The sequence below is a fragment of the Mytilus trossulus genome, chromosome 3 (genome assembly GCF_036588685.1).
Source record: "Mytilus trossulus isolate FHL-02 chromosome 3, PNRI_Mtr1.1.1.hap1, whole genome shotgun sequence".
In the NCBI taxonomy this organism is placed as follows: domain Eukaryota; kingdom Metazoa; phylum Mollusca; class Bivalvia; order Mytilida; family Mytilidae; genus Mytilus; species Mytilus trossulus.
In genome coordinates, this window is record NC_086375.1 from 88,849,634 (window position 1) to 88,874,356 (window position 24,723).

Consider the following 24,723-nt stretch of genomic DNA (forward strand, 5'->3'; position numbering starts at 1 on the left):
TACACAATACAGTAAACGTCCCTTAATTTTTACTCAGATTGCATGAAGATCTATATATGCAGTGAAAGCGCTTGTAAATTAGATGAATTAAATCCGTTACTATCGTTTTTAATGTATTTTCTTATGTATAAATTAGAACATACCAGCGCCATAGCTGATCCGTAACTGATTTAGAGTATCTAATTATATATAACCCTTATTATAACCTTGAGTTTTTAGAAATGGTGTTGTAATCTGATAAAGTCATTATGATAAAATCAACGGTACCAATTTTCTTGCACCAGATATAAATGCACGTATTTATCTGTCTGCTTTCAAAATTGTTCTGTTTGAATCCGTCGACCTGGAACTTATCAATTGTTAATTATATCAATTATATGGAAAACAAAAGGGCCTAAAATGGTGTAATTTAGGTGTAATTATTACCAATATCTATAGTTAGTCCCAAAAACGCTGTTTGATGGTTCGCCTGACAGATGCGGAACGTACAAATTATATAATAGATAACACATGTAACAGGCGACATACTATTCGAATCGGTAAGGAAAACCGGGAACTTGATTATTATTGGTAATATTTATCATGTGGAAAAACAAAATTGCCTGAAATGGTGTATTTATTTAATCATCAACATTGATCTTTATTCATCATAAATAAAGTTGAATTATTTTATTCGACGTGTTCACCCCCATGCCGGCTAGCAAATTGGGCCTCGTTATTTTCATTATATTATAAGTATATACATATATTATAGGACTTCTATGTATGTATGTCTAGTACATTAGATTTTGAAATAAGGGTAAGTGATCTGATTTCGACCAAAGATGACTATTTGTTTTTTGGGATATTTAAAGTTGTTGGAGAATAAAATATTCAAAAAGAAAGAAAAAAAATGTTTTGATAAATGTGTTGGCATTTCAGATTAAGCAAGAAGTTACTACTGCTATCCAGAAAGCAACAGATTATACTGCAAAGGGAGCACCTGTGTCAATGGATAACTTATACGAACTTGCAATATCATTTTATGCTTTGTCATTGGTTAAGCATTCTTCAACTGATGCCATTCTAACAGAAATTGAGAAGAAATCAAACACCACTGGTAATGAGTATTATATTATACAGTTTTATGGATCTGTAATTCATTGCAATCTCCTAATGAGTTTTGTTTTAATTTATATACATTTTATAAAAATTAGAATGTTGATATAAATGTACCAATACTTGAAACATTATCATTCCCCTCTCTGTGTAGGTTGTTTAATAACTAAGCAATGTAGATATTGTTTTTATTGCTTTCACATTCTAAAAAATCTGTTTATTACAAATTGACAATGTGAACTTCTGTAATTTATCTTGTTTTTGTTCTAAGTGTATTGTCCTGTCTTTAAATATGACGTTGACTTTTAGTTGTTTTAATAGTTTTATATCTTTTCATAGGGTGTCTTTAATAGTTGATTAATGTTATTGATCTTTACTCTTTTATTTAAAAGTCGTATGATGACCAAAAAGTTGCTTAAAGCTACATTATTTAGGACAAAATGAAATAACTGTAGTATCTAAATACTTTTTGAAATATAATTTTGTTTATGATTGTGTTAACTGCTGTTTAATTATACATACAATTTGTAGAGACTTACAACAAGTCAATCTGACTTTGGGTGTACAAGGTGTAAAATATCAAACCGACATTGGTTTAACAGAACATTTCTGACTGCTCAAAGTATGCAATAAAACAAGTAAAGTGAATAGGTATCATGTTGTTCAGGTATTTTGAATATGTCTATATTTTTTATTATTCTTTCACGTAAATTTAACGGAGGCACTTAATTCTTTATACATTATATATATTATTTTTAGATGGTGAAAAATATTGGATATTACCTGTCACCCAATCAGATAGGATACAACCTTGGAAATCATGGAGATCACCACAAAATAATGTCAGAGCTTTAGATGTAGAACTTACGTCATACGTACTGTTAGGTTACAATCTGAGGGATGATACAACTAATGGCATTCGTGTGTTAAAATGGTTGGCTAGACAAAGGAATCCAAGTGGTGGATTTATTTCTACACAGGTAATCCATTGTGATATAATCACATGCATGCTACTATATTACCTACAGATGGAAAAGGTATTGTAGCTGTTATTTTTGTTTCTTCATTTTTTAAACTCAATTTCTTTAGACTTGCCATGATGTAAACGGAGTAACAAATGCACTTAGCGTAATATTTGTTGAAGTAATATATCATTTAAAGTTACCGTGTATCGTTACATTTGGTCAATTAACAACATACTGACAACCAAACGGCAAATTAACGAGAAACAACGAGAAGACAAACAACAGTTTACCAAAAAACATGTATATATCATTGGTTCAAATGTGGTGTAAATGCGCTATAGAACCAGGTTTAATCCACCATTTTCTATATTAAAAATGCCTGTACCAAGTCAGGAATATGACAGTTCTTGTCCATTCGTTTTTGATGCGTTTTGTTTTTTGATTTTGCCATGTGATTATGGACTTTCCAAATTGATTTTCTCTGAGTTCAGTATTTTTGTGATTTTACTTTTTATTATAAATCTGTATGTCTTACAGGATACAGTGATAGCCGTCCAGGCATTGTCAGGACTAGGAGGAAAGCTTTATGCCCCTAATTTTCAAATGACTGTAGATACAAAAGGTGGCACCTGGCCTGTAGGTGCCAAGTTCAATGTGAACAACCAAAATGCTCTGGTTTTACAGAATAAAGATGTAAGTTATAATCGAATGTTTTCTTGTGTACAATTGTTCATTTATATGTTTATGCAAATGTTCATTCATGTGTTTATACAAATGTTTTCAAAGTCATTCTTCTGCAAAGTGTAATAAATTGAAGTTTTATATGGTTTTAAGGCAACCGACAAACTGTCAATGGTCAGTCTTGCTTGAATTACTTTGTATTCCTAATTTTAGTTTCGTGAAAAATCATCAGTTAGTAAATTTAATGAAAAATAAGCATACAAATTCTAAGATATCTGATAATAAATAAAAAGCTGAAGCTCCAGTGTTCTATGCATCTATTAAAACCAAGGAAAACACATTAACTATAAGAGGAAAACAACAAAACAACAGTACAAGTGCAACAAAACACAAACGACAACGCAACATATATAGAAACAATTAAAAAAAAACCAATGAACCCCAACGTAATGAGTCTTTTGTAGCCGAAACGTATGTCTGGCGTAAATATATAATTACAATACCTGTATATATGATGAGTTTATTTATAACCACTGATTCGATGCCCCTACTAGTGGAGTAAAAAATCTCCGAGGGTATCACCAGCCCAGTAGTCAGCACTTCTGTGTAAAAATTGAGTTATCAATGGTATGTTCATAATTATAAATTAACAGTAAACAAAACTTTGAATTTTTGAAATAGTAAGGCTATTCTACCTCAGGAATAGATCACTTGAGTTGTATTTAGCATAACTTTTAGGAATGTTCGGTCCTCAATGCTCTTCAACTTCGTACTTTATTTGTCCTTTTCAACTTTTTTTGTTCATTCGAGATTTACCTATGATTCTTTTGAAGACGAAACGCGCGTCTGGTGTAAATATAAAATCTCAATCCTGGTATCTATGATGAGTTTATGTATGACGACAACAGCAGGTAACGCCTCGTTTTGTAGCTGGCAACAACTCACACTTGTACGACAGTTTTAGTTATTTATTGACAAAATTTGACAGGCAACCCAAAATAATATCCAATTTGCTCAGTTGTTTTTGAATCAAAGAACAATTTGAGAAAGTTTCTAAGCATGAAGAGCATTAAAAAACAACTAAACCTCGTCTAGTGAATTCTATATCTGCTGTTATTGTCTGATAAGTTAGGCAATTATGTTTACATATTTCCTTTTTCTATTTCAGATTCCAAATACTGTGAAAAGTGTATCAGTAACTGCTAGTGGTAGCGGATGGTGTATGGTAGAGGTAAGTGTGCTTGTTTGGGTAAATTGTACAGGATTGTGTATGTTGAAGGTAAAGTGTAGAGGATTGTGTATGATGAAGGTAAATTGTACAGGATTGTGTACGATGAAGGTAAATAACGGCACAAGTAGTAACTGGTGTTCAAAATTCATCAATGAATTAAAAAAAAATTACTTATAAAGGATTGTATCTGATAGGAGTTAGTGTGTCAGTTAATGTTAATAGTTAATTGTGTGTAATGGGAAAAATGTTCCATTTCAAATGGTTTTATAAGATTGTATGTAATATGTGCCTTTTATAGTTGTACAGAAGAAGGACGAGAGATGACAGAGGGACAGTCAAACTCGTAAATCGAAAATGAACTGACAACGCCATGTGCAAAAATGAAAAAGACAATAGAAAAACAATAGTAAATATGACAAAACATAGAAAACTAAAGAATAAGCACATGAACCCCACCAAAAACTAGGGGTGGTCTCAGGTGCTCCGGAAGGGTAAGAAGATCCTGCTCCCCATGTGGCACCCGTCGTGTTGCTCATGTAGTTAATTATTTTGTGTTTTCGTCTCAATATCTGCTAGTTATTATGTTGTCAATATTATTTGTATTCACTCGTAGATGTTTAGACTTATATATAACTAACACTATTCATTAATGCAACCTACAAAATAATTTCTTATATCTTCAGGCTGTAGTTACATTCAATGTCAATGAACAATTAAGAGAACCTGCATTCTCCTTGACAACAACGATACTTAACGATTCTACAAAAGGCTTCAAACTCAAAGCTTGCTTCAGGTAATACATGCTTGATTATGATAACGTATTCAAATACTTGCCTGTTTGAGTAAAACATCACTTACTACTCTACATATATAACTTTATCATAGATACCATGATTCCAATTTTGTACGCCAGACGCGTGTAACGTCTTCAACAAACTTATTAGTATTGTTTCTATGAAAAATGTTAAGAACGTTGACGACCTAAAATTGTAAGGGTTTTCCATGTATAGTTAAGGTATTCTATTCCTGAGGTAGAGAATCCTTGGTATTTCGACAATTCAAAGTTCTGTTAACAGTATTTTCATAATTTTATTCATATCAATGATATTTCATGCCAACACAGAATTGCTGACAACTTTCATATTGCTAAAATAGAAAAATTACTTACACAGGTGGTTGAAGGTAGGACAAAGTACTATGGGACTACTAGAAATAACTTTACCGTCTGGGACTGAAGCTGACTTAGAGACAATGGATACTACCAATACTGGAGGACAGTACAAAAAAGTGGAAAAGGGCTTCCGTTCAATCAACTTATTCTTTGACACGGTAATTAAGGCCTTTCGTTTAACACTTAAACCTGCAAACTGTCGTTTGTTATGTGGATGTAACGTATGGATGAATAATTCTTAAGCTTAGCCACATGATATATATGAGTTATCGAATTATTTCTAAAAAAAGATATATAGAACTTAAAAATATAAATAGACATTCTTTTATTATTATGGAAACCGAAATTTCAGACAGGCCATTTTATTTGCAAAAATACAACCTTTACCATCTTAACATTTTATGTGTGCTCAACTGTGTAAACACACCTTCTCTTTTATGTTATAAAATTGAGAATGGAAATGGGGAATGTGTCAAAGAGACAACAACCCGACCAAAATAAAAAAACACAACAGCAGAAGGTCACCAACAGGTCTTCAATGTAGCGAGAAATTCCCGCACCCGGAGGCGTCCTTCAGCTGGCCCCTAAACAAAAATATACTAGTTCAGTGATAATGAACTCCATACTAATTTCCAAATTGTACACAAGAAACTAAAATTTAAATAATACAAGACTAACAAAGGCCAGAGGCTCCTGACTTGGGACAGGCGCAAAAATGCGGCGGGGTTAAACATGTTGGTGAGATCTCAACCCTCCCCCTATACCTCTAACCAGTGTAGAAAAGTAAAAGCATAACAATACGCACATTAAAATTCAGTTCAAGAGAAGTCCGAGTCTGATGTCAGAAGATGTAACCAAAGAAAATAAACAAAATGACAATAATACATAAATAACAACAGACTACTAGCAGTTAACTGACATGCCAGCTCCAGACTTCAATTAAACTGACTGAAAGATTATGATTTCATCATATGAACATCAGGCACAATCCTTCCCGTAAGGGGTTTAGTATCATACCATCATAACATATATGAGAAGAACATAACCCGTGTCATGCCAACAACTGTTTTTAGAATAAATGTGTTTAGTTCCGACGCAAAGACCTTATCAGTGACTCAATATAAACATTTGTACAAAATAATGTAATACAGTATGTAAACGATTATTTGTGCTTCTTTATTTTTTTTTTAAATATTAAGATGCCAAAACAATCTCTTCACCTTCGTGATAGTCATATGCTTCAATTACCCTTAACAACTTTTCCATCATCACCAAAAATTCAATTATCAGCATATTTTTTTTAACAATGTCTAACCCTAACCTATATACATCTCTTGTTGTTTTTCATTCAAACAGATTTTGTCCACACAAATGTGTATTGCAGTAGATATCAAGAGAGTTGCCTTAGTTGCTCGACACAAAGCTGTACCTATCAAACTGTGGGAAGTAAATGAACCAAGTAAGTTCAAGCCAATAACCAAACATGAATAACACTATCAGTACAGTGACAGCTAATCTTAATTTCCCAATTGCAAGCATTATAAACGATAATTTACGTTCGGCTTCAAATATTCTTATTCCTCAAGGTAGACATTTGTAACAAAAACACACAAGCCTAGTAGTCAGCACTTTTTGTGCTGACATGAATTGTCATTGATATGATTATATTTATAAATTTACTGTTTACAAATTTTGGAATTTTTTTGAAATACAAATTTATATTTGGCAAAAATTTTAGGAATTTGGATTAGAGCGTCACTGATGAGTCTTTTGTAGACGAAACGCGCGTCTGGCGTATATACTAAATTTAGTCCTGGTATCTATGATGAGTTTACTTACGTTGCACATCCTTTCATATCTTTTAAGAAACGTTTTTTATGTCATGTAAGAATTCATTCAATTGTATTACGCAAAGAATTCAATTGTTAGACCATCAAGCTAACTAAATACTTATTAAGACACAAAATCCAACAACAGCTTTATATTTGTACAAAATTTGACCAAAATTCACTTATAACTTGTACAACAGTTGAAATACGAATTTTGGTGAAAAATGCAATGGTTCACACGATAGAATTGTAATTAATTGACCACACACTAAACCTTATTAACATAATACACCGTTTATACACAACTACAAAAGGCAGGTTGATCTTGGAAATTTTTAAAAGTAAACAAATAGGATTTTTTCAAAGTTTTAATACATAAACGTCTTTTTCTTAAAAATAATATTATTCAATAGTACTGCTTCATTAGTTCTTATTGTTATTTTGAGGTAATTTTTTTTATTAGAAACTTTGCAAACGATTATATTTGTAAAATTTCATATTTTGTATCGCGAAAGATCGTGTACGCGTTTTAATGATCGTGAAAATATTTATTGCCACTTATTCGTTATTTCTAAAAGTCCATGTAAACAATCAAATCTTTCTTTAAACAATTGATAATTTAAATATGTAATTGGTACATCAAAAGATTGTATTTACATGACTTAATTTGCTTCACTTTTGTTTGTGAAATGATTGATGGTTCAATGCCATTGGGTCTGATGATTTTATAATACTACACCAACTAGTTTTCTTATAAAATAAAAGTCCGTCTGTCTGGTCTGAATAAATTTGATTTTGTTTTTAAAGTTTAGATTGTCTCAACTGATTTCCGTGTTATGCACAGTCATAAAACAAAGATCCTTGTTGAAAAAAACATTGATAAAAAAAGGCAAAAAAACAACTGAAATATTCCTGACTTTAGCATAGTCATATTCCTAATCAAATGGGGTGTTTAATCTTCTGGGATATTTATTTTGTCTAAAAGTCTGACTGAAGCAGTTAAATGCACATGTTTATTCTTTGCAACGGTTCCTGAGCTTCAACGCTCGCTATATGGAACAGTTGAAATGCCTGTAAAACAGGTCGTTATCGATTTGAGAGTCAAAAGATGGCTTGCAATACCTGATTCCATAAATCACTAGATCACCTGCTCAAACGAATAATAAAGAACTACTTTTGATTTTTGTAACTTAGGTGTACTGTCTGGTCATTTAGTAGCAATTAAAAAATGTGTATCAATGCTTTTTTTGCCAAAATCCATATGAAAAATTATTGTACAAGTTATAAGTGAATTTTTGTCCTAGTTTGTACAAATTGTAATTTGTGCAAGCACTTTTTGTACAAATTACAATTCGTACAAAGTCAAAATACAAATTATAATTTGTACAATATTTTTGTACAGATTATAATTTGTACAAAATGATAACTTGTACACAACATATATATATATATATACGAATATAAGGGACAGGGGGTGTGCAGTGAGAAAGCCCCGTTCCATACCAAACTATATAACATCTAGATGCTAGAGCATTCATTACTTCTTATATGTTCTTCATCACCTCGAGTACAGAAAGGTGTAATATAATTAATCAGTGTATTTAATATCTGTAATCATGACCAAACAAATATACAAAGAAAATTAAAAATAAAAGATATTTCAACGACAAACAGACAGCGTGTTTAGACTTGGACAAACACATGAACTTGTAGTGGGTTAAATACTCTTTAGAATATCAAAGTATAGGTATAAGGGACGTCAAAAGAGCTCTTTGTGGACCATGCTTAAACTAAAAAAACGAAAACAGATAAAGTCAAGAATGTTCAAGTACTCGAATTAATGAACAGTAGTCCCATGATTTTTAAATCTCAACTCTGGTCATTTTTATATTGATTTGAGATAAAAAGGATTTACCACAGTACAATGAGATCAGCACAGCAAACACATTTCTATTATTGTTAGCCGTTTTTTTGTTTTGTTCGAATAGTTTTACTTCCTAATTAAAGGGATAGTTTTAGCTGACTTTGTGGATTTGATTTAACTCATTGTTGAAGGCCATATGGTGGCCATCAGTTAGTGAATTGTGTGTGGTTTGCTTTCTTGTGGAGAGCTGACTTATTTACAATCAAACCACATCTTCTTATCTTTGTAATTACTAACAGCATGTTTTGTTAGAAAAGCAAAATGTGTAAACATGCAAGCCGGATAGGATGGAATACGAAGGATGAAACATATCTGATTGTCTAAGAAAATGTAGATAATTTATCATGGATAAGCATTGCTTGCTCAACTTCACACCACAAAAATGACATACGACTCTTTCTATGTATATTTTGAAATGACATGTACATATCACTAATCATACATTTACATTTAGGTAATGAGGTCATAACGACTTACGAATCTAAGGCACTGTCTGGCGCCACCATCATAGAAGTATGCGGTCCTGAAAATTGTGTACAAGTCAAGGTAAGTCTAGTGCCGTCCTCATATAAGTATGTGGGCCTGACAATTATGGACTAGCCAATATAACAAATAATTAATCAAAACAAAATATAAAAGACTAAAATTAAATAGAAAAATCAACTTCTCAACTAATCGGAAGATATTTTGTAGTTATATTCATTTATGTTTTGTGGAATTTATTAATACCTTATAATGCTTTAATTTTTTGAAATCATAAGAAATAAATTTAATCGTTAACTATATGATTTACAAAGTGGATTTGACATTATTATTTAAGATTTTGTTCACAATTATGTTTTTCAGAAGTAATGATGAAACGACTTGCTTTAAAGAGGAACTACTAGGATCCATATTTTTTTTATACTTTATGTAAATACTGAAGGCTGATAAAAGATTATTTTTCGTTTCTAATTTGTGTATTTCTATTGTTGTTGTGTTTTAAATAAACCTGAATAAACTTCTATGTATAACACATTTGCCTTCATATCGTTGTTGCAATAAACATTATCAGCAAAATAACGGAGTTATTTTCTTTGAGAATGATAGGTCATTCGTTTGAAGAGTCAACTCGGACAATATCAAGTTTCAATCCAAAATATATATCTATATGAACAACCTCTGTGCATGTATGAAGACAAAACAATGCCTATTTTTATCTTTACTTTTAAATTAAAAGTGTGGTAAGAAAGGAAGAACACAAACCACATAAGATTATAATCAAATTAATAAACAACTTTAAAATTTTACTGAAAGGCACTAAAAGTAACCCAACAGCTTTAAACAACCAGGTTGTCACGTGTTACACCTATAGAATTTATCAACTACGAGCCAGTCAAGCGTACCTTAAATAAAATAAATAAACAAATTTAAAAAAGCAATCAATATGACAAAAGACATCCATATATGTACGCTAAGTGTTAAGGGACTCAAAGATAAAGAGAAAAGAACAAGATGTTGATAAAAAAAATCAAAGAAGTCTGATAACGTTTATACAAGAAAGTCTCTTTGAGGAAAATCTTGAAAAAAAATATATACTGAAACTAGTAACGTTATCTTTTTTAGTAATGGTACAACCGAAAGTTATTGTGTAGCCATTATAATTGATAAAAAGTTAGAATGTAAAGTAAACAATGAAAACAAAGACAAAGATGGTAGAATACTAATGTTAAACATAGAAATAGAAAACATAATTTATTCGCTCATTAACATATATGCACCAAACATAAAAACGGAAAGAAACATATGTAATTATGCAATTGGAACGGTAATAATAGGCGGTAATATGAACGATGCACTGTCAAACTTAGATAGAAAGCTTACTAATGGAAATTTTTAATTTTCATTCTTTGCTTTTTTAACTTTTTCCAGTTTGTCAATTATCAAAGTTTGAAATCTAAAACACCCATTGTATAAAGAAAATGTTCGTCAAACTGATATAGGTTTCTATGAAACTCAAAACCTTACATTTGATCTGCAGCTTGACAATGTTGATTGACGCCAGTAAGCAAGTATTACATCTGCAGTGCAAGTGCAGTTAATTCCTTGAAACTTAACAACTCCTACAAGGAAAACTTTACAAAAACAAATATGATAGACATGAATCAACAACATACACTGAACTACAGGTTCTTATCTTCAGACAGGTGCATACATACATGATGTGGTTAAACATATTTGTGATTGCTTAAACCTTGTGTTATCCATTCGTTTGTATGTTTTATCATTTGATTTTGCCATTTGATTAGGGACTTTCCGTTTTGAATTTTCCTCGGAGTTCAGTATTTTTGTGATTTTACTTTTTCCTTAACCTGGGACAGTGGTATTACAACACAACAGAATAACATGTTCAAAAAAACAGTAGCAATTAGTTTAACTCAATTTGTTTCCTTCATCGTCTTTTTCTGTTCGTCCTTTTGCTATTCAGTGGACGAAATTCAAACGAGAAGTCTCGCATTTAAGACAATAATTCAATAGAAGTACTTTTCTGAAGACGGCGATAGACAAACGGGTTTCCTTTACAATAGTCCACAAACTCTTCGCAATTTATAAAGTATATTGATCTTTCTGTTTCATTTCGAGTATCATATGACTGAGATCAACACAGGATCTACGATCGTTTAATCTACGTGTAAGAATTGACTATTATTGATGGGAATGTACATAGACACCATGTTTAGCGCAATGTGAACTCGGCTTCGATTAACGGTTTAATTCTTTTTTGTATCAAATGCGCATTTCGACTTAAATATCTCTTCAGTGATGCTTGAGGCCAAACTACTTGAAAATATAAAACTTATTCATGAGTTTTGATATATTTACTCTAAACGTATACATCAAATTGAGATACCTTTCATGATATTACAGTATTTATGCAAAAGGTGAATACAAAATGCAGCATGTTTATCTATTGTTATCAAAACTCATTTTATCAAATAGGATTAGGATATCGAGTAAATGGGAATATGTTGATACTTTTGGAGACTGATAATCTATCTCGTTATATGCAATAATCTTCACATACATATGGAGTATACATTCCTTAACTCATACGATATTCGAACACATCGGTGTCTGGTAAATAAAGGCAACAGTAGTATACCGCTGTTCGAATTCATAAATCGATAGAGAAAAAACAAATCTGGATTACAAACTAAAACTGAGGAAAAAGTATCAAATTTAAGAAAACTTCTACACAACAGAAACACAACATTAAAATGTAATACACACAGAAACGAACTATAAATGTAACAAAGGTCATTTCCCTGACTATGTACAGGGCATTTTAAAATGAAAATTCAACTGGTTGTGTGGCATGCCAAACAAACCTCTTGCAAAACAGTCAATCATCATCGGTTTTGCCAAAGATTATCTCGTTTTTGTTTTCAAAAATTGCATCGAAAAATTCTGAGCCTGGGCTAATGAAAAGATATTCAGTGTCAAACTTCAATAATAATACATGATCATTTTGAGTAACAGATAATATTTGTTGACGTTGTGTATCATTTCATTAACTGTGCAGTGTTTTCTTTCGGTAGTTGGCATCTTTGTTATATTTGATTGTACGTTTTTGGATTGTTTAAATTTGCACAATGTTCGCTGTTGGGTCCCAAATATATCTGTATTGGTGGCTCGCAATTTAGTCAATATGGGGTAATAATTACAAAAAAGTCTTATAAAAATGGGGTCAGCTTCATATGTTTTTAACCATGATTGTTTTTTGTAAATTGCCTAAACCATGTCATGAATATAATTTGTTTTCTAGTTGTTTTTTGTCAGTTAGTTAATGCATGTATAGTCGGACGTTTCGTTTTGTTAGATTTAAGAGACTACTGCTACCTTTTTAGTAAGATATTTCTGAGGCTCGTTACATATATGTTACTTGTAAATCGACAGTAAAAAAACAACTGTAACTTTATTACGTGGTTTGTATTTTGATTAACATTGATTTCATAGTGTCAAATAATACTAGTACGTAATGTACATTACTTTCACGTATATGGAGCTTGTGGCGAATAAAAATTAATCATAATTGATTAAGAAATAACAAACAAAAATTTGATAATCATTTCCATTTCACAGCATTTTACAGATTAAATAATAAAACAGTAATGCATTGGAATTTAACATAGAAGAGACAAAAATTCAAGAAAAAAACAATCATTTGGAAAAGAAAAAAAAACGCCAAATGACAGCTGCTGTTCACAAAAAGAAACTATTTTTGCTTTAATTTTATATGTTTTTAAAGAATATTTTGATTTGAACAGGATGGTTTCTTATTTCTGAATATCATTAAAATCTTGTAAAATAATTTTATTTGATTAATCAATCTATATATCAATAGTCTCATTGCGATAACATTACTATCGTAATGTGTTTATGGTGAATCCGATTAAGATATACTGTATTTTTGGAGACGCAAGAAAATGGTAACAACTTTACTTTTCCTGTGTAGTTTTGTCGGTGTTGTTTTAGCTGAGGAAATTACCATTACAATATTCAACTTCGCAACTATTAATAGGGTTGTAAAACTTAGCAGTACGTTTTTACTTCTAAACACAGATTCTAAGATTCAATGTGCTCAGAAATGTGCTACTAACAGTAAGTGTTGGAGCGTGAGTTATAGTTCTAACGGAGAATGTAGACTTTGTGACAGAGGATGGAATCCACTTTGTACCATTTGTGAAGAGGAAATCGGCGCAGTTTTATACTCTAAGGTACCAATAGTTTGTCTGATTTGTATTTAAAACTTATATTTAAAGTTCCACATTTTACTGCTAATTATAAGACTTTTTTTTTTAAATACGAATTAAACCTATTCAAATTAAAATATAATATAATTGCCACAATGTCCGTTCAAAATAAACCGCGATAAAGTTATTTCATGGAAAGAGAACAATAAATATATATGTCGTTTAAGGTTTTTTTTTATCAAACATATGTCAAGAATAAAACTTTGACACTTTGATTTGAATAGGATGATGAAGGTACCTGTATAAATGGTGGGCGGTTAGATCAGCACAATACATGTATATGTCTAGATGGTTATGCTGGTACCAACTGTGAAACGTTAATTTCAGGTGAGTTTATCATAGATTCATTACAATGTGTTACATCAATGAATAACTAGTATAATGCAATCTGAATCAACAAATAATTTATCTTAACGCACAACTACATCACATAAGTGGTTCCTTCTGAATTGTACGTTACTATCTGGTCGGTTATGATTGTATGAAGACATGGAATCTCTTAATGCTGTGAAATAAATATTTACAACCAGTGTAACGTATGTAAAGAATATTTAACACATATAGTATGCACAGTACATTTTCTACATGAAGAAATGCCTGTACCAAGTCAGGAATATGTTATTGGTTATCCATTCTTTTGATGTGTTTGAGCTGAAGATTTTGTCATTCGATTAGGGACTTTTCGTTTTGAAATTTCCTTGGAGTTTAGTATTTTTGTGATTTAACTTTTAACCACAATGATTTATTTATTTTATATTATCATAATGCCCTTAAAATATTTTGTGTAAATCAATTTTGGTATAACGCTATTTTCACCAATTGCGTAACGACATTCTTTCCGGTAAATTTGACAAGAGATGTTGGATGGTTAATAAGAATTTGATATTTGACAAATCTGAAATCTCAGTTAAAAGTATGGCTTCTCGGAATTTCTCAATTGTCAGAAAGAATACTTAATTCAGTATTATCAAAGTATGGTTCACAAGCTTTTGCACATTAAAGTCACTCAACTTGAATAAACTTGAATAAACTATGTTTTTCTATGTTGTGATGTTATGCTATTGTTTCAGAAAAAGGGAGAAGGTTTAGGCCCATTAAAACGTTTAATCCCGCTGCAAATGTTTGCACCTGTCCTAAGTCAGGAATCTGATGTACAGTAGTTGTCGTTTGTTTATGTAAAATATACGTGTTTCTCGTTTCTCGTTTTGTTTATATAGATTAGACCGTTGGTTTTCCCGTTTGAATGGTTTTACACTAGTAAATTTGGGGCCCTTTATAGCTTGTTGTTCGGTGTGAGCCAAGGCTCCGTGTTGAATGCCGTACTTTAACCTATAATGGTTTAATTTTTAAATTGTTATTTGGATGGAGAGTTGTCTCATTGGCACTCACACCACATCTTCCTATATCTATATGATGGTATTGCCTATTTTAGTGGACTTCTCCAGAAAATTCAAACCAGACCATCGAAATTAAATCGGATGGCAAGTATGAGCTCCTTTCCTGAGTTGTCCCAAAAGAGATAAAAATCAGATTACATTTGTTCCAAAACTTTTAATGAACTAAACCCGGTCACAAGTTTCATTTCTAAACATTGATTTTTAACAAGTATAGTCTCGATATAGTCATAACGAAGTTTTTTGTTGAGTATCATCAGGTTGTGTGCATCTACTATGATTATATATTTTAGATTGCACCAATGGGAAGACGTTTTCATATTATGACGGAAATGATGGTATACTTTATATAAAACCCTCAGCCTCTCCTACACCCATCCCCGTGTACTGTTCCCTAACACAACACAGGGCAAGAACATACATTCAGCGCCATTACAACCCTGGTTTTGGATTTAATGAAACCTGGGATAACTACAGGGATGGCTTTGGAGATATGTTTACTACAGCCAAAGATTTCTGGCTGGGAAATGTTCATACACATTACATCACAAGCAATGGGTTTTATACACTTGTGTTTGAAATGGGAAACCAAGATAATAGTCAAGTTTATCAACAGGAATATGAAGGGTTTGTACTCAATGACGAGGCATCACAATTCTCTTTTGGACTTGATTCTGATTCTACAACTACACTATCTGGTCTACCTACATTAGGAAACTGTCTGTCATACGTTGAAAGTGGCATATTTTCTACATATGACAAGGACAATTCTCTACAATGCGCACAAAAACATGGCAGTGGATGGTGGTTTGGGTACGCAGGAAATTGTGGCTACTGCAATCCAAATGGCGTACTTATTCAGTCAACAAATGGCCAACGGATTGGTGTGGATTATGAAGTATTCTGGGAGGAGACTATGGAAGAGTGGTCTCCATGGTATGTTGAAATGTGGTTAGAATTGAGATGATATCCAGTGAATAATAACGAATCCATAGTATTACAAAGGGGCCGTTTGATCATAAACGTTTTCTTTATACTATGTGTCTTAGTAAGAAGTCCAACTGTCAATAATCAACAAAATACTGATCATGGGCAAACCATTACTATAGAATATAACAACAATATTTCAATTATGTGGGTGTTTATACAGTCATGTTAATTGCCTAATAATGTAATGTTTTACATGCAGACCGGTGATTAAAAAATACAATGTAAAATATAATCCGTCTGCTCTTTTACTCGTAATGATTTGATTTATTAACGCCTAAAATATCCCCGACTAGACTTGTCCTTTATCGTTGCAAGTATCCAAACAATTGATTAAATATTAGGCAGTCTGAACAGTGGCGGGTAACGATGTGCCAATTCCCGAAAGTGTCCCATTTTATTTTTAATTTCTTAATAAAAAAATATAAAGAAAAAAGGCTATTGAATTCTTTTCGTCTGATTTTCAACATATTAACCCCATCGTTATTACACCTTTTTCTACTTAGGACAATAATGGTGGTTCACAGTTGACTGTCAACGGTGTTTTTTTATTTCTAATTAACACAAATGGAAAGTTCGTGTAATCCAATACTAATTAAAATTTGACTGATCAAACATACAAAACCCATATTCTGCTTTAACAAATAATATAGATTTTCTATTGAACTGGAAAATTAGTCTTCTTGGTATAACTTAGACCGTATATGTATTACGTCCTTGGAATTATAGAAAAATAATAGGATGTAGTGTGAATGTGCTGAGTGGTTTAAACAAGTGCCTTTCAGCAACAGATAATAATATTGCGTTCATATGTCAAATGTTTGAAACAGTCTTTTTGAAATTTTACTTTTAACGGAAATGCGATCAATCAGAGTGAACACACCTTTATAAATATCTGGAAGTTATTATACATTGACAAACATTTCACTGCATCCACGTGGAAAATAATATAAGAGGGACATCAAATATAAGCAATTGTTTTAATAGTGTATGGATAAGAGCAGTTACACATTATATAAATCGAAATAAGTTAAATCATCAAATAATATTTGCAAAACAAAAGACAGGCGAAAAAGAAGTTCATTCTCTATGCTCCTGTGTTTGAGTGTATAAAATAGTTAACATTGATTGGTCAAATCAGCATATATACCTTACAAAATGTACAGTCGTAGACTAAATTCGATTCCAAAAATGTTTACCTTACGATAATTGATAGTTACTCACTAAACTAAACAGGGAACCAAGTTTGTTGACCTGTCGGACAATCGTTAGTTTGTGTGTGTGTCTTTTCTGCTATATTAAAATGGTTTGGGGAATTAAATAGTTATCAAATGTACCAGGATTATAATTTAGTACGCTAGACGCGCGTTTCGTCTACATAAGACTCATCAGTGACGCTCATATCAAAATATCTATAAAGCCAAACAAGTACAAAGTTGAAGAGCATTGAGGATCCAAAATTCCAAAAAGATGTGCCAAATACGGCTAAGGTAATCTATGCATGGGAAAAGAAAATCCTTAGTTTTTCGAAAAATCCAGTTTTGTTAATAGGAAATTTATAAAAATGACTACATTATGGATATTCATGTCAACACCGAAGTGTGGACTACTTGGCTGGTTATACCCTCGGGGACAAAACGTCCACTAGCAGTGGCATCGACCCTGTGGTCTTTAACACATTCACGGTTTAAATATCTCAGAACAATTTAGAAGTTGCTGTATTGTAAAAACATCTGTACACGTCTATACGTTTGAAGACATTTTGGTTGACCTCTGCGTATATTCATTTTGGGTTTCTTTTCGTTGGGATACTTTTTCTTAGGGACTGCTTAAGAATAATGAAATAGTAATAATAGAATGATTGTCGTTCTTCCGATACTGGGGTACAATATACAGGTTTTTTTATCTTATTTCTCATAAAACGTTAAGAACCTAATCCAAACACTTTAAGTTATGTATCTAAGTCATAAATGGGACTAGATTTGGAACCGCTTTTGTGTATTCAGTTCTTTTAAAATTCGAGATCCATACTGATGAATCTTGCATTTTTAAAAAGTGTCCGCCTTTCCTAACGATAATTCTAGCATCTTAGTAACTTATTAGATTACAATGAAACTAATACCTATAGTCGCATTAGATGTATTCATTCTATTTTTTGAACCATAGATGTAATACTACTATGTTTGAACTAAATATAGATATAGGAAGATGTGGTGTGAGTGCCAATGAGACAACTCTCCATCCAAATAACAATTTATAAAAAGTAAACCCTTATAGGTCAATGTACGGCCTTTAACACGGAGCCTTTACTCACACGAACAAAAAGCTATAAAGGGCCCCCAAATTATTTGTGTAAAACCATTACAATTTAGTTGTTTTAATTTGCTAATGACAAAATCGATAGTAGTGCCAATGTAAACTATATTTAGAGATCTAATTACAATTTTGATGCAATAACCCTTACTTATGAGTATGTTTAAAGGTTCTATGAGTTTACATGGATCACATAGTGATTTCCTCTCTTTTAGTACTGTAATATTTAGGGTGTGAAATACATACTGATGCAACTAAACAACTTATTTTAAATAATTAGCCTGGCATTCAGGTTGGAATATTCAACATTAAATATATAAAACAAGCATTGTCAGAACCTAGTCTCTATGTGATGGGCTTCACAATCATAGAAAGGTATTAAAATAAAACTAGAGGCTCTCAAGAGCCTGTGTCGCTCACCTTGGTCTATGTGCATATTAAACAATAGACACAGATAAATTCATGACAAAATTGTGTTTTGGTGACCGTGATGTGTTTGTAGGTCTTACTTTACTTTGCTACAATTATCTCTATCTATAATAAACATGGCCAAGTAATAACAGTGGAAAATATTTTCTAAAAATTTACAAAAACTTATGAAAACTTAAAAAATGACTATAAAGGGCAATAACTCCGAAAAGGGTCTACTGACCATTTCGATCATGTTGACTTATTTGTTCATCTTACTTTGCTGAAAATTATTGCTGTTTACAGTTTATCTCTATCTATAATAATATTCAAGATAATAACCAAAAACTGTGAAATTTCCTTAAAATTACTATTTCGGGAGCAGCAACCCAACAATAGGTTGTCCGATTGGTCTGAAATTTTCAGGGCAGATAGATGTTGACCTAATTAACAATTTTACCCCAGATTTGCTCTAAATGCTTTGGTTTCACAGAGTTATAAGCCAAAATCTGCATTTAACCCCTATGTTATATTTTTAGCCATGGCCGCCATCTGTTCTGTTCTGTTTGAGAAAATCCCTCCTTCAAAGGAGCACTTTGCACAATGACGACTAATGTTTATATATATATATATATATATACCTAAAAAGACATACTATGTACGCCTCGTGAGATGAGTGTTGGTTACTGTCAAAGACCCTTACGCTTGCTTGGCGGAAGGTTTTTAATAATACGAGTTCGTAGTCCATGTAGAGCAAAGCAAAGCTTCCTTGTTATGTATTCTTCTTGGTTGGTTGGCAGGGTCACGCCACACATTTTTAAACTAGAAACCCCAATGATGATTGTGGTCAAGTTTGGTTAAATTTGGCCCAGTAGTTTCGGAGAAGATTTTTCTAAAAGTTTACAGACGACGGACGCCGGCCAACGGATGCCAAGTGATGAGAAAAGCCATTGACCTTTCAGGTTTTAAACTTGTGAACAGAGAACAACCAAAACTACTTGCTACCTATAAACCTCCTAGTCATTTAGATCAGAGACTTAAAACAAACTAATGATTATAAAACAGACGAACCATTAACAATACATAGATCACCATTGACTTGGAGTAACAAGAGTAAAATATGAGAATGTATTGAAATTTGGCAATTGTGGTATAACTGAAACTTGCAACTTTTTTTACTTCATGATTGTAGCTTAATTTCTCCAGCCACTATCCAACTGTAGGGACACAATTCATTATGGGACTTCCGATTATATTTTTCTGTGAGTTCAGTATTTTTGTGATTCTAATTTTTTCATCAAAAATATATGGCTTATAATTTTGTACACCAGACTCGTGTGTTTAAACAAGGGTCTAAACAGACAACTCAGTAATGCTTGCGTAAAAAAAATCCAAATAAAGTCAAAATTGAAGAGCATTAAGGAGATATAGGAAGATGTGTTATGAGTGCCAATGAGACAACTCTCCATCCAAATAACAATTTATACGGCATTAAGGGCCTGAATTTCATAGTTTTTTTCAATACAGGCTGTCATCTATTTGTGGTGAAGAAAATCCTAATTATTTCAAAAATTCAATTATTGTGACCGGTTATATAAAATCTATCAACTACTGGGCTGATGATACCCTCACAGATAAAACCTCCACCAACAGTGGCCTGGAATCGACTCAGTGTTGTAAATAAACTCATTAAAGATATCTGAAAACACTTTGACAGTAAACTGCATTACAACTACTGGTCTGGTGATACCCTCAGAGATAAAACCTTCATCAACAGTGGCCTGGAATCGACCCAGTGTTGTAATTAAACTCATTAAAGATACCTGACAACACTTTGACAGTAAACTGCATTACAACTACTGGTCTGGTGATACCCTCAGAGATAAAACCTTCACCTTGAATCGACCCAGTGTTGTCAATAAACTCATCAGATATCTATAAACACTTTGACAGTAAACTGCTGTACAACAACCATCACTGTTTACTACATTTGAAATGAACTCTATAACTCTTGGTATTCCATTGGACTGATTGATTGGTTAACGTCACTTTCAGCACTATAGTGCACTTGTGGTCAGTTTATGATTATGGAGGAAGCAGATGATTTTGTGAGAATTATTAGAATGCCATTATAACAGATTGTTGTCTATATACAGTGACATTGGCAATCATACAACATCTTCTTTTTTTTATATATACAAGAAACATAATCAGAATTTAATAGAAAATCAAATAATCATCAATATGTCTGGAGTTGGGAGAAGACTATCTAGTATTCAAGCAGAAAATGACATTTAGTATAGCCAACTGAACATAACCACAATCCTTAATTGAAAGAAAATTGTTTGTCAAATGGTGTAAAAGTGTATACATGTATATGTGGACTACATAGACTACATCCATGCTATGACTGAACCCTCAGGGAAGCTGCATATCCTTATCTTTCCAGAATACCTGACTTTATCAACTAGGTTGAACTTTATTTTGTATTGCCGATGCTGTTCTTTTCTGAGTATCACTGCCTCATTGTCTAGTTTCCCTTTTCTAATTGTTTATTATTTGTTTTTTCTATTCTTTTTACAATAGAAAATCATTAAAGAGACTGTAAGAGCAACCTCAAACCCGATTTATTAACAGTTATTTGTGTCCTGGCAATATGTCAATATCACAAGAACTATAATTCCTGAACGGTGAAAGTGAAAATCGTCCATATCAAACTTGACCTCCATTTTGTCAACAGTAACAACATATTAAAATTTTAAAAGTTTTGGTTGAATGGGTCATGAGTGGACACACAAGAATGGAAATGCCATTTTTCAATATTTCAAAAACAATAACTGCTGAAAGATAAAAGTTGAATTTGTCATTATTGAACTTGACCTTTTTTTGTTGTCAGTTACCACATATCAAAATTTTGAAAACTTTGGTTGAACGTTCAGGAGTAAATGCACGGACAACATTTGGCTGCCGCCCGCCTAATCAACCACACACCCAAAGTCCCAAAATCAATACCCCACATTTTGATGGAAAATCAGGCTAATAAAATGTTTTAAGGGTTATGGAAGTTTAGCCCAAAAGCCAAGCCTTTCGAAGATATCAAGCCAAATAGCTTTTTATTAGTGTGACAATTATTTGGTGACAGATAAATAAGATGGTGTATCAGGGTTGATTTTTATTAGTGTGATAATTGTTTGGTAACAGATAAATAAGATGGTGTATCATGGTTGATATTTATTAGTGTGACAATTGTTTGGTGACAGATAAATAAGATGGTGTATCAGGGTTGATTTTTATTAGTGTGACAATTGTTTGGTGACAGATAAATAAGATGGTGTATCATGGTTGATTTTTATTGGTCTTCATCTATATCTACAAATGCTGACAGCATATCTACTATGTTTTCCTGGTCTTCATTCTACAAAATAAAATATCAAACATTCAGAATTAATTATTCAGAATTCCAACACTAGACTGTCCAGTTCGGATGTTCTATCAATCAGAATTCCAATTATTTTTGTGCCTACATTAAATTATCGTTACAAACTGGGTGCTAATTTTTAACAGTTATTAAATTTCTCTCAGTTTAAATTATCATATCTACAGTACAAAAAAAAACATCGTCTTATTAATATCTGACAATGTTTCATTCGCAGCATTTGGATTTTGTTGTTTTCATGGACACATTAGCTTACTCATAGTAGCACAGGTTGATCTTTAACACTCTTGATGGTTATGTCTCTAGCAGTTTATAGATACACTTCTTAACAATTTGTGCAGCTGAAGAGGTAATGTTTTTAATTTTCACCTTACAAAAGAAATATTTTTACTGTATCGGGTCATACAAAAAAAAATTCTGACATTTATGCCTTTTAATACAAGGCTACTTACAGACAATGTTTGTTTTTCTTCCTCTTTTTTCACTCCTTCGGAATTGTTCTCCTTCAGTAATATTTCAGGTGTTGATGATTCTACAGTATCTTTCTGGTTGACACTCGACTCCATTAAACCTCCTGGTGTATCATCAACATCAGTGTCCATCATGTTAGCATCCTGTTCCTCCATTTTAGACTGTCTCTCATTAAAAAGGTTAGCTTTAATTTGACCTTGATTATTTGTTGACTTAGTAAAAGTATGGTCAATAATTTTAGACAGTTGATTGTCAGAATCACCGTGTCCCCCATGCTTTTGTTTTCTCTCGTAGATATCTTCAACATTAGATTCTTTGACATTTTTTTCCGTAAAGATTTTTTTGGACTCTCCATTGTCTTTATGTTTTTCTCCGACTGATTCAAATAAAGATGATGTTTTTTGTCCTGATAAATATATGCTGCTCCTTTCTGCAGCTTTATCTTGCTGGATAATGTCTATTTTATCTTCAATAACCTCCCTTGAAACTGTTTTCCTTACATTATAAGATGGAGCTCTGGCATGTATAAGGGCTTCACAGGCTTGTAGAGACTCTAGGCTGTATGATGATACCTGCAATGTAAGTAACAAACATTTCAATTCTATTGCACAATAACTTTCTAATCAAGCTTAAGGTTTAATGGAATAATTATAATTCTGCTTCCCCTTCCAGAGCATCTGAGATTACATTGTGTTTTGTTGGGATTTGTTTTGCTCTGTAATTAGTTTTCTATGTTGTGTGTACTGTGGTTGTTTTGGGGTTATTTTTAGTGATTTGCCATGCTGTTGGCAATAAGTAATTAACTTTTCAGTTTTCATATCCTATGGTATCTTTTGTCTCTCTTGGATAAAAATGTTGCTTGCTATAAGTCCAGTGGCAAATATTTCATTAATATTGAGAACTTAATACACTAGGAAGATTCTGCAAAGTAGGTTCAACAGAATATAGTGTGGGAAGTTTGAAATGCCACTGGAAAGATGAAAGAAGCAAATTATGCCTTGCAACATGCCACCTTGCAAGAGTTGTTGAAAGGGTCAAATAGAGGTGCTCTTTTTATAGGTTTTCAATAGTTATACTAGCTTCTGCAAGTTTTGAAAGTTTCAAAGGTGAAAAAACTTAGTTGCTTTAGAAATGTTAGCCTTAACTTGTTGATACGTACCAACAAACTGGTGTCCTGAGATGTACATCTGAGAACTGATAGAGAATAATGCAGTAATGATGAGGCTGTAGGATGTGGCATTACATTAAACGCTTGCATGACCCTGAGCAGACTGTGGCGACATCTATCATCAGCATAAGGTATTCCATAGTTACCCTTACATCTGAAGGTAATGGCAACAGAAATAAGGAATTCTTGCAGCTCCTAAAAAATAAGTATTGCTAAAATTAGTTTCAGAGTATGAATATAAAACATGTAAAATAGAAATATTTAAGATCTGCAGCAGACTATTTTTGTCAGTAAGAAAGAAAATATTATCATAGATAAACTGTCTTTGTAGATGAATTAAGCATACGCATACCATACAGTTACAGGGGAGGTTATGACATTGCTAACGTAAAATGTTATTTTCTCCAAGCCAAACTGTGACATATCGAGAAAAGATGCATTTTTCGACTGATTTTTATCATTCAAACTGATTTAACTTGAAAACAAGTGCATGGACCCCTTTTTTTTAAAACAACATTTTGTTTCATTTTGCAGGGAGATTATGTATATACCAAATTTGATAAAACTGTAAATAGTACAATTTTTTTAATTTTTATAAATATATGTCTACATAAATAAGGCCGTTTGTTTTCTCGTTTGAATTGTTTTACATTGTCTTATCAGGGCCTTTTATAGCTGACTATGCGGTATGGGCTTTGCTCATTGTTGAAGGCCGTACAGTGACCTATAGTTGTTAATGTTTGTGTCATTTTGGTCTTTTGTCGATAGTTGTCTCATTGGCAATCATACCACATCTTCTTTTTTATATATATCAAATATATAGTGTTTTTTCTCATTTCATGATCATTTGATAA

The 24,723-nt window shown here is 32.2% G+C and overlaps 3 protein-coding genes across 3 annotated transcripts in view; 2 read left to right on the forward strand and 1 right to left on the reverse strand.

Moving 5' to 3' along the window:
• LOC134712760 (CD109 antigen-like) overlaps positions 1-9,914 on the forward strand; it is a 44,628-nt gene extending 34,714 nt beyond the window's left edge. Inside the window, exons 29-37 of the mRNA XM_063574607.1 lie at positions 922-1,099; positions 1,858-2,078; positions 2,601-2,756; positions 3,913-3,975; positions 4,659-4,768; positions 5,148-5,304; positions 6,503-6,605; positions 9,354-9,445; positions 9,746-9,914. Of these exons, the coding sequence (XP_063430677.1) occupies positions 922-1,099; positions 1,858-2,078; positions 2,601-2,756; positions 3,913-3,975; positions 4,659-4,768; positions 5,148-5,304; positions 6,503-6,605; positions 9,354-9,445; positions 9,746-9,751 (1,086 nt within the window). The 3' untranslated portion in view covers positions 9,752-9,914. The remainder of the gene's footprint in view (positions 1-921; positions 1,100-1,857; positions 2,079-2,600; positions 2,757-3,912; positions 3,976-4,658; positions 4,769-5,147; positions 5,305-6,502; positions 6,606-9,353; positions 9,446-9,745) is intronic.
• A 3,451-nt stretch (positions 9,915-13,365) lies between these two features.
• On the forward strand, positions 13,366-16,053 carry LOC134711127 (fibrinogen-like protein 1). The gene is made up of 3 exons (XM_063571571.1): positions 13,366-13,656; positions 13,917-14,019; positions 15,380-16,053. Exons 1-3 carry the CDS (start codon positions 13,366-13,368, stop codon positions 16,051-16,053), a joined length of 1,068 nt encoding a protein of 355 aa, XP_063427641.1.
• Positions 16,054-22,069: 6,016 nt separating this feature from the next.
• LOC134712761 (proline-, glutamic acid- and leucine-rich protein 1-like) overlaps positions 22,070-24,723 on the reverse strand; it is a 35,685-nt gene continuing 33,031 nt past the window's right edge. Inside the window, exons 15-17 of the mRNA XM_063574608.1 lie at positions 23,861-24,064; positions 22,683-23,273; positions 22,070-22,209 (exon numbers count right to left, since the gene is read on the reverse strand). Coding sequence (XP_063430678.1) covers positions 22,144-22,209; positions 22,683-23,273; positions 23,861-24,064 — 861 coding nt within the window. The 3' untranslated portion in view covers positions 22,070-22,143. The remainder of the gene's footprint in view (positions 22,210-22,682; positions 23,274-23,860; positions 24,065-24,723) is intronic.